The 10268-nt window shown below is 48.8% G+C and overlaps 1 protein-coding gene across 1 annotated transcript in view; it reads right to left on the minus strand.

Annotated features, from left to right (window-relative positions):
• The window catches only part of PRPF19 (pre-mRNA processing factor 19), a 15355-nt gene extending 6545 nt beyond the window's left edge, over positions 1-8810 (minus strand). Inside the window, exons 1-10 of the mRNA XM_006169625.3 lie at positions 8592-8810; positions 4948-5097; positions 4708-4784; positions 3845-3986; positions 3688-3761; positions 3509-3571; positions 2015-2056; positions 1813-1887; positions 1386-1461; positions 1116-1225 (exon numbers count right to left, since the gene is read on the minus strand). Coding sequence (XP_006169687.1) covers positions 1116-1225; positions 1386-1461; positions 1813-1887; positions 2015-2056; positions 3509-3571; positions 3688-3761; positions 3845-3986; positions 4708-4784; positions 4948-5097; positions 8592-8610 — 828 coding nt within the window. The 5' untranslated portion in view covers positions 8611-8810. The remainder of the gene's footprint in view (positions 1-1115; positions 1226-1385; positions 1462-1812; positions 1888-2014; positions 2057-3508; positions 3572-3687; positions 3762-3844; positions 3987-4707; positions 4785-4947; positions 5098-8591) is intronic.
• Positions 8811-10268: the final 1458 nt, after the last annotated feature.

The raw sequence follows: 10268 nt of genomic DNA on the forward strand, positions 1-10268 counted from the left end.
GAGAGGAGAATGAAGGAGAAGGGACTGTGGCATAGCCATCCCCCCTGGGGGGTGATTTCTTGCTTTCCGTCTTTCTGTCTCTGTCTTTCTAGCAAGCACATGCGCCCTATAGCAAAAACCTCTTAAAAACAAACAAATAAATGGGGGACCAGCAGTTAGCGTAATGGCTATGTCGCTGGACTCCCACATAGTCGACCGCGGTTTAAGTACCGGACCCGGTGGCTTAAACTCACACCGGGCACGTGCCCAAGATCATGAGAGGAGAATGGAGGAGAAGGGATTGCAGCATGGCCATCCCCCCTGGGGGGTAATTTCTCGCTTTCTGTCTGTCTGGCAAGCGCACGTGCCCTATCGCAAAAACCTCTCCAAAAAAAAAGAAAACAAAGAAACAAAGAACTTTTCTTCTTTTCCTAATGTAAAATATTTAGATGAATAGGCTTTGTCAAACTATACATTCCTTTTCTTGACCTTCCATGAAGACCAGTGCTTTAGAACCTACATAGAGGCCAGCAGGTGCCATGGTGGTTAAGATGCTGAACTTCCATATGGCTGACCACAATTCAAGTCCCAGACCCAGGGACTTACTTTGTCACCCTCCCTCCCCGTAAGCACATGTGCCCTATGGCAAATTTAGAAAATAATACTAAATAGGGACCAGCAGTTGGCGTAATGGCTATGTTGCTGGACTCCCATGTAGTCGACTATAGCTGGGTCCCAGTCTCGGTGGCTTAAACTCACGCTGGGTGCCCAAGATCCCGAGAGGAGAATGGAAGAGAAGGGATTGCAGCATGTCCATATCCCTGGTGATTTCTCACTTTCTTTCTTTCTGGCAAGCGCACGTACCCTACAGCAAAATACTCTCCCCCGCAAAAAAAAAAAAAAAAAGGTATATACATACTAAACGAAATTAAATAAGCCTTTAACAAATAATAAGAAAAAAAAGAAAGTCCTATATTTGACTCCTAAGACACCCCTAAATGCCCACGTCCACTCTCTTTTCTCTGCCATACGTCACCGAGGTGGCAGCAGGGAAATGGGGGACTATTCTGAGACCCAAAACTACTGAAACAGGGCTCAGGGAAGGGAAGAAGAACAGAGCCAGGAAAACCTCTTACCTGGGAAGGGTGAAATACCACACTGGTGACCTTCTTGGTATGGCCTTTGAGAGTGGCCAGGATTTGCTCAGAACTCTTGTCAAATACGACGACATTTTTATCCGCCCCACCTGGAGAGAACCAAAATGAGATCAAAAGAGTCAGGTCTACCCAGGTACTTTGCTGAGAAAGGTCCTTCTATCCCTAGGCCCACGAAGAGAACAAAGAGCATGCACTTTCCCCTGCCACCCCTTTCCATTTCAACCGGTTAGGCCAGGCCCAGACTCTCACCAGTGAGGATCTTATTGGTGTCGGAGGGGCAGAGGTCCAGGGCAAGGATACCAGGAATGCTGGCACTGTGTAACCCCTATGCAGAGAGAGCCACACCAAATGCAGTCACAGTCAAGGCACAGCAGACCACAAAGGCACATACTCCCCACTGCCATCTGTCTTCCACCTCCTACCCAGCCCGGAGGAACAAGAGTTATTTCTCTTTCTTATCTATTCTGCTTGGCTTTCTGCCTGGATGGGGCAACTCCCTCAATGCACACTGGGGACCCCAGAGCTGGGCAGGAAAAGAACCCCTAACGGCTCAGCAGCCAAGGAGAGAAACAGGCCAAAAGTCTTGAACAGCTTTCCATCACCACGCTCCATTTTGGCCCACCTTTTCCCAGAAACAGCACAAGAGGGCCTGTCTCCAAGTTATCCCGCCACTCACCACATGGGATGCCACCTGTCGGTACTTGCTGAGCTCTTCTGGCTTCACCAGTTCCTCAGGCACAGTCTTCCCCCTCTGAGAAAACAAAATGTACCCCCAGTTAAAGCAACTGTGAGTGTAAGATCCAGGCACCCCCATTTCTCCTCAGGGGTCAACTGCCTTCCATCAGGCCAACCCCCTTTCCTGACTCTGCAGGACTTACCTTCTTACGCTCCGTGGTCAGCACAGTGGCCTTGTCTTGAAGCTGGGAAGAAAAAAGGGGAACAGCTCATGGTGAGGTAGATTACCTTGCCAGGTCAATGGCACACTGGGTACTGGTACACCTGTGCTTGTACAAGCGTCCAAAGAAAGTGTTACCTGTCACGTTCTATGTCCAAGGCCTATTATGTCATTATCTCTATTTACTTCCTTTCACCTCAACCTTATGAGATGGGTGTTGATGACTTTATTTTATGGCTGGGGAAATTGAGCCTCAGAAAAGTGAAGTCACTTGCCCAAGGTCACAGAGGTGAAAATGTCAAGAACAAGGGTATGATCCAGGTCAGTAAAGCTCCCAGACCAGGTGTATGCCACCAAGATGAGAACCCAGATGTACACTAACAATCCGAACCACCAGGAAAGGCCCACAAATGAGAATTCTGTGCATAGAACACAGCACTGGACTTGAAAACAGAAGCCCTGTGCTGCTTCTTTTGAGCTGTGTCTTTGACTCTGAATCTTAGATTCCTTGTTAGCAAAATAAAGATAATTCCTTTCCTGTCTTCATAGCAAAAAAACATGAAAACATATAACATGGTTTAGTACCTGCAAAGAATCTCAATAAGAGTTACAGGCTGCACTTACTAATAATTAAATCTTTTAAATTCTCAGTTTAGAAGCAAAGTAAATGAGACACAGAAGGTCAGCTAAGGAGCCAAGGCCATAAAGTTTGCAGTGGTGGCATCAAAATACTAACCTAGGTCCAGAGTCCATGCTCTGTACCACTTTACTCCACTCCCAAGTGTATGCGATCATTATTTTTTAAGTTTATTTTATCCACTTCAATTTTTTATTTTATTATTTTTTAATTTGATCGGAAAGTGAGAGAGCAACCCACCAGGTCTGGGACTTGAACTGTGGTTGGCCATGTGGGAGTCCAGTGCCTTAACTACCATGCTACCTGCTGCCCCACCCCCTTTAAGAGAGATTTTTGCTATAGGGGCATATGCACTTGCCAGAGAGACAGAGAGAGACACAGACAAAAAATGAGAAATCATTCCCATAGGGGATGGCCATGCCTCAATCCCTTTGCCTCCATTCTCCTCTCAGGATCTTGGGCACACATGCCCAACATGAGTTTTAAGTCACCAGGTCCAAGACTCAAACTGTGTCGATACGTGGGGGTCCAGCATTATGCCATGTGCTAGTCTGTATTTTATCTACTTCTTGAGAGAGAGAGCGAGCTTTTGACTAGGACCCTCCACACAATCTTGCCCCAGCTACCCAGTCAGTCAAGGCGCCCAAGGGTGCATTAACAGTGTTCAGGTTAGCTCAGGATCTGCACTCAGACTTTCCATACTGCTCCACTATCACGCAGCGCCTAAACCTCCATAGCTGGGCCCTACATATATGGGGATTTCTATCAATACTGGACTCAAGGCAGACAGTAAAAAGTGAAAGCCCATCCGTATTCCCACCAAGGGAGAGCATGACTTACCTTCTGGATAATCTCAGGAGTCATTCCCACAAGCTCACCCAAATCCATTGGCTCACCTGCACCCTGAAGAGAAGATACAGGTCATGTGAGCAGAGCACAGAACGTCATCCCCTAGGCAAGGGAGCTACCCGGGCCACTGCCCACAAATGGGTAACTAGCAAGGGAAGATGGACACTCACCACAACACTTGGCTGTGAGCTTGGCACAGCCTGGGGCACAATGAGACCAGCCTGTGGTTTCAGGGTAGCCAGAGCTGAGAGAAAAGATAATGTTAGAAATGGGATATTACATAGCAGAACCAGCCCATTAAGGGGGTGGCAGGGGAAGAAGCTGCACCTTCTCGGGCAGCAGTGACTTCCTTGGTGAGACGGGCAATGACACGGCAGGCGGCATCATGCTGGTACAGAGCGTGGGACAGCTCCTGACGGGTTGTCTGCAGCTGCTGGCGCAGGGTAAAGCTATGCAGCATGACTGCATCCTAGGAGACGAAAACACCATTGAGAGGGGTGGGGGAATCAAGAGCACACAGCACAGCTGCCCCTGAGGTGAGGACGCTGCCTCCTATCCCACAGCCTAGACCAGTAGTACTGACCCAAGTCATCTTCAAGTGCCCTTGCATGTGTCGGCAGACACTCCTAAGCTCCGACCCCAGGCCAAACACCAAGCACACAAACACAAGTGGGAGCCAGCTCCTTCCCATCCCATCTTCTCTAATTTACCAGCAAATCATGGATGTCATGTCGTCACCTCTCTAAAAGGAAATAATAATGCTGCTATTAACTGATTGCCCTCATTGTGTCAGGACTGTGCGAGGCAGTTCCTCAAAATGTAGTCTATTCATTCGTTATTGACAGAGCACTTCCTATGTACCAGGTGTGGCTCAGTACTAGGAACGTACTGATGATATCACACAGTTTATACTCCAATTTTCCTCTGCTCCTCATGAAACCCTGAAACAGGTACTAATCTATGTTGTGCAGTCAGGGAAACCCAGACTTCGAGAGTGAGCAACATGCCCACAGTCCCATGGCTAATGAGCAATGGAGCTAAGTATGGAACCCAGGTCTGGGTGACTTCTATATTACTATCCTGCTCCTCAAAAAAGAAAACTATGCTCCATCCCTCTCAACCTGAAGTCCTAGTCCAGGGATATGCTCTATTCAAGCAGAGAAGATACTGATTTTCTTTCAGCAACTCACCCACTCATCCTGCAAGGCTTTCAGAATGGCTGGGATGCTCGTGGCTGAGGGAGGCTTGGGCCGGATTGGGTGAGCAACTGCCAAGAAAGGGAAAGTGGATTTGAAGAAGCTGAACTCAGTGTCTCTGTCCCCCTCAGTCATTAATGGGTCATTCATTTCTTCTTCCAATACACTGGCCCCACCAACCATTCTCTCAGGCTGAGCTACCAAGGCCCTAGACTAGGGCCGGCCACTAAGCACCTTTGATGTCGATGAGCTGCTCCTCAGAGAGAGGCTGGTTGTTGATGGGGTCTGTACCATTCTCTGCAATGTACTTCTCAATGAGCCGTCGCTCATAGACATGATTAGAGACAGGGGACACACATGGGTGTTCTGGCACTTCATTGGAGACTGCAGAGAAAAGGCAGGCAGTGAGCAAGGGGTGAAAGGTAATATTGGGCGGGGGGAATCCTCACCTGCTGCTAGTCCCAACCACATCACACATCCTCACACTCAACCATTGAACCATCAGAGACCAGGACATTCGAACCAAACCAGTTCTCTACTGGCCCAGAATGTTTTCCAGCTATAGAACTAAATTCTTCATTAAGACTCCTGACAGTGACATGGTCAACAAATAAGCATTACAAAACTATTATGTGCCAAGCACCTAAACAGCAGCAGCCAATAATCCTGCCCATCTCGATTTTGAACAAAGTAGTTAGGTACCCACTATACTCCACAGCATGAAGATACAAATAAGACCACTCAGATCCCTGCCATCCATCTCAGTCCTAGGGCCCTATATCAGACAGAGAAAGTATAGAGTTTGAACCCACAGGAATAATAATTTTTCCTATATTCTTACAACACAAAATAATTCTGTGACCTCACTTGTATGGGGTTCTTCTTCCGTACACTAAGCAAGAAGTCAGTCCTTCAGCCACCAGTTGCATGTCCACTAATTCAATTCAATTCTAACACTATGAAGTACTGTTATATCTCACAGGATAAGACTAAGCCCTATTTCAGATACCAATCACAAGCCCCAGGTTGCTTTACTTGTGCTTTGGGGTTCCCACAAATCCCTCCTTTGGTTCGATCAATTTACTAGAGCAACTTACAGAACTCAGAGAAGCACTTACTTATAGTTACTGGTTTATTAGAAAAGCTATTACGAAGGTGGGGGAGGGGGTTCAAAAAAACAAAACACAAGAAAAAAAACAAGAAAACTTTTTTAAAATAATGAATAAAAAAAGGGGCCAGCAGGTGGTGTTGCGGTTAAAGTGCTGGACTCCCACATGTCTGACTGTGGTTCAAGTCCCAGACCTGGAAGCTTGCTTTCTCACTTTCCCCTTCTTTTTCTCTAGTCAAATTAAAAATTAATAAATTAAAAAGGGCTATTACAGGGACCAGCAGTTAGCATAATGGCTATGTTGCTGAACTCCCAGGTAGTCGACCGTGATTCAAGTCCTGGACCCAGTGGCTTAAACTCAGGATGGGCACATGTGTGTGCATGTCCAAGATCCCGAGAGGAGAATGGAAAGGGGATTGTGGCATGGCCATCCCCCCTGGGGGGGGGGTGATTTCTCGCTTTCTGTCTCTCTGTTTCTCTCTTTCTGGCAAGCACACACGCCCTATAGTAAAAAAATCTCTCCCCAAAAAAGGGCTATTACAAAGGATACAGATGAGGAGATACATAGGGCAAGGTATGAGAGAAGGAGCACAGAGCTCCAATGCCCCCCCCACCCCCCACAGGTATGACACTCTCCAGGAACCTCGTGTCTCACCATGTGGAAGCTCTTCAAAACCTGTCCTTATGGAGGCTCCATTGCACAGGCTGGTTAAACCATTGGCCACTGGTGATTCACTTGGCCTTCAGCTATTACCACTTCAATAGAGGCTGGGGAGTGGGACTACCAAGTCCCAACTTTAAAATCTCGGTCTTTCCGGTCACCAATCCCCATCCTACCCAGGAACTGCCGGTAGGACTTTAGAAATTATAAGCCAGGAAAAGGGGAAGAAAACCAAATATATGTTTCACTGTAACACAAAAGCACTGTGACAAGCACTACAATAATAAATATTTACATGGTGTTTACTATGTGCCAAGCAGGAGTCTAAGTAGTTTACATAGATTAAAGCATACTAGCAATTCCCAACAGAGGTATCATTTACAACCTTGCCTCAACAGACCGTTTGCCCTGAGTATAGGGATTACCACTGGTCTGACTTTCCATACAATGTAGATGCCCAAAATATCTACTAAATGAGTCAATGAGGGCACTAGGGGATGGATAGTGCTGGAGACTATAAAAGAGATAAAAAGCAAACAGGGCAAATGGAAACAATGAACATAAAAACATTTTTTTGTGAAAAGACAAAATTAGGACAAATTTAAATATTTCAATTGGCCTATCTGCACTTCACAAATTGGGCAACATTTCACTGTATAAGAAAGTACGAATTCTGATGTGGTAAGGAGTCGGTTTTACAAAGAAAAAGGCCGAAGGAAGCAGAAACAGAAAACAAAAAGGCACTGGTCATTTCAAAGTTACTTTCTCTGTTAAAATTAAAGTAGAGGAGATTTCCTATGCCAGCTAAAACGGGCTTCTTTGGGGATTTGTCTCATCTTTCATTTGGTGACCTGGAACTTTAGCACCAGTTGGGATTCCTCAGCTAGGAATAGTGCAGGAGCTCAGTTGAACCCAATGGCCTCCTCTACATTTTATTTAACAATCTGAAAACTGAGATTTCTTGGGACCAGCAGTTGGCATAATGGGTATGTTGCTGGACTCCCATGTAGTCGACCATGGTTCGAGTCCCGGACCCGGTGGCTTAAACTCACTCCAGGTGCATGTGCATGCATGCCCAAGATCCCAAGAGGAGAATGGAGAAGGGATGGTGGTGTGGTCATTCCCAAAGGGGGGGGGGACTTTCTCTCTGTCTCTCTGTCTTTCTGGAGAGCGCATGAGCCCTATAGCAAAAACCTCTCCAGAAAAAAAAAAAAAACAACTGGGATTTCTTCAACATGAGGAACTCCTTTTTCTATTCATCATTTCTCTTCCTTCCTTTCCCTCTTTAGATTAGTGGAAAGGTTCTGAGAAGCAAAGGATGGGATAGAGAAAGGAGTGGGAAGCTATAGTAATCTATTGAAAGGTAGGGACACGCCTGCAATGAATAAGCCTGGCTCCAGGGTCTAAGAACCTAGCTCCATCACTCAGCTCTGCCATTTATTAGATGTGCATCCTTAGTTAAGCCCTATTTTCCTGAGCCTTATATCCTCATCTGTACAACTAGGATCTTCACTTCAACTTTAGGAATCCCTGTGAGTGTAAAACGAGATCACTGGTTTGAAAACGCGTTGGGAATCGATAAGGGCTTCACAAACACGCTATTTTTATTAGTCAGACACAGTGAGGTCGCGACCCAGACACCTGGCTTCCAGCCCTGCCTCTGCCTCTAACTCGTGTGACCTTCGCAAACTGCAGAGGCTCCTTCCAGCCGGCCGATACCTCAGAAAACATCCCCCGCCATACTCTCCATTTTGCGGACGGGGAGACTGAGGCCTAGGGCCTCGAATCCGATCACAACGCCACTCGGAGGCGGACCCTGGCTAAGCCGCAGGGTTTCCAGCGCGGTTTCCCCTGCAGCAGTCCAGGGCCGTCTCCAGGTGGTTAGTCTCAGTAACCTCCGCCACCGTAAACCTGAGGTGCTGGGCGAACAGCAGAGCGCTGCACAAATGCGCTCGGCGTTGAGGAGAGGACGCCGGTGCTGACAGGCCGCCGCCGGGGCTCCCGGGCGCCCCATTCCCGCCTCCGCTCCGACCCTGGGGCCTCAGGGGTCAGCACACACTCCCTCCTCCACGCTCCGGCTTCTCAGGATTCGTCGCAGCCTGTACTCACTGGAGCAGATCAGGGACATGGCGCCGTCGCCGCGCTTCCAGGCGCCTCACGCCGGGCTCCGGGACGAGCTGCAGCGCCTCCGCGGGCTACTTCCGGTTCCCCGCTGCTTCCGGGACGCTCCGCCGCCCCGCTGAGGGGTGTTCGCGCTTCACGTGGGAATGGGTCCGTCGCGCGCCTCAGCCTTCAGCACCTAACGGAAACTGCCCTTTCCCAAAATGCAACCGGGCCCGAAAGGGCCCGCCACAGGCCACTCGGCTATTTCCGGAGAGGCTCGGTCCCTTCCGTCAAGCGCTCGGAGGGCCGGGGCGGGGAGGAGCCAAAACTATATTTCCCATGATGCAGTGGGAATTTAAAGCCAACACACTTAGACGACACCGGGGTAGAGAACGGTGCTCACCTCGCCGTGAGAATGTAGTTTTTCAAACTTCCGTGTGCGCGGAAATGTCCAAGGAGCCCGTTGAAATGCGGATTCCTCCGATCTGCCTTAGTCCGTCCTTGCCCCACGTGATCCCGAGGCAGGTGTTTCTCGGGCTTTTTGATAGACACTGCTGCATAGCCAGGTTAAGGAAGCACAGGTGCGGACCGGTAGAGAAACTCACACGGGCCAATAAAGTTTTCTGGTTTGTCTGTCTCAGATTTGATTTGGGGCAAGTCATCGGCGCCTCTGCCCATTCCCTTCTAGGTCCCTCTTTGCAATTCAGAGGGTGTATGATTCTTTGCGGACATCTGTGAGAAAAGATACCCAGGTCGTGGGGGCGGTGGTGGTGGTAAGTGACGTAGTGGTTATGTCCGGGTTACCTTGCTGGACTCCGACGTGGCTGACCGCGTTTCGAGTCCCAGACCGGCGGCTTAAAAAGACGCCAGACGCGTATGCATGCATGCCCAAGGTTCTGGGAGGAGAATGGAGGAGAGGGCTTGCCTCGTAGCCATGGCCCCTAAGGATTGATTTCTTGATTTCTTTCTCTCCTCTCTTTCTTTCTCTCCCTACCTCCCTCTAGCGGATGCATCTAAGGCAAAATACTCTGGGGGGGGGGGGGGGCTTTCGTGGGAGACACTCGGACTTTCTGGGAGAGACCAGCAGGTGGTTAGTGGTTAAGGCGCTGGACTCCCACAGTTCCAGTCCAGGCCAGGTGGCTTGAAACGCATGCTGGTCACGTGTGCGTGTGTGTGTGTTCTCTTCATCTCAAGAGAATGAAGAAGGGACCGGATTCCTGAGAGGAGAATGGAGGAGAAGGGATTGCGGTCTGGCCGTTTCCAGGTGGGGCGATTTCTCACTTTCCCTCTCTTGTCTCCAGCCTGCACGTGCCTTATGACACCAAAAAAGGAGATACCCCCCGGATTGTGTAGAGAATTGTGGTGTCATCTACAAGGTATCCAGACAAACAGTGAATGTGTAGAGACGTCGTCTTCATTAAGGTGTCAATAAGGTGGACTTTGACAAGGGGACAATATTCAGTAAAACAGCACAGGCCAGCTGCAGGATGACACAGCAGGGTGAGACCGCAGAGATACAGATCTCTGCGATGCTGAGGCCACATGGGAAGGTCCTGGACATGGTGGACACGCACACACACACATCTCCAAATACCATAGTCCTGGCTGCCTGGGACAGGAGGTGGATAATGACGTGGGACCCTGTGGAGTATGACATCTTTCTCTCCCTCTCAGTCTTTCTCT

Source organism: Tupaia chinensis, unplaced genomic scaffold (genome assembly GCF_000334495.1).
Source record: "Tupaia chinensis unplaced genomic scaffold, TupChi_1.0 Scaffold147351_1, whole genome shotgun sequence".
Classification (NCBI taxonomy): Eukaryota; Metazoa; Chordata; class Mammalia; order Scandentia; family Tupaiidae; genus Tupaia; species Tupaia belangeri.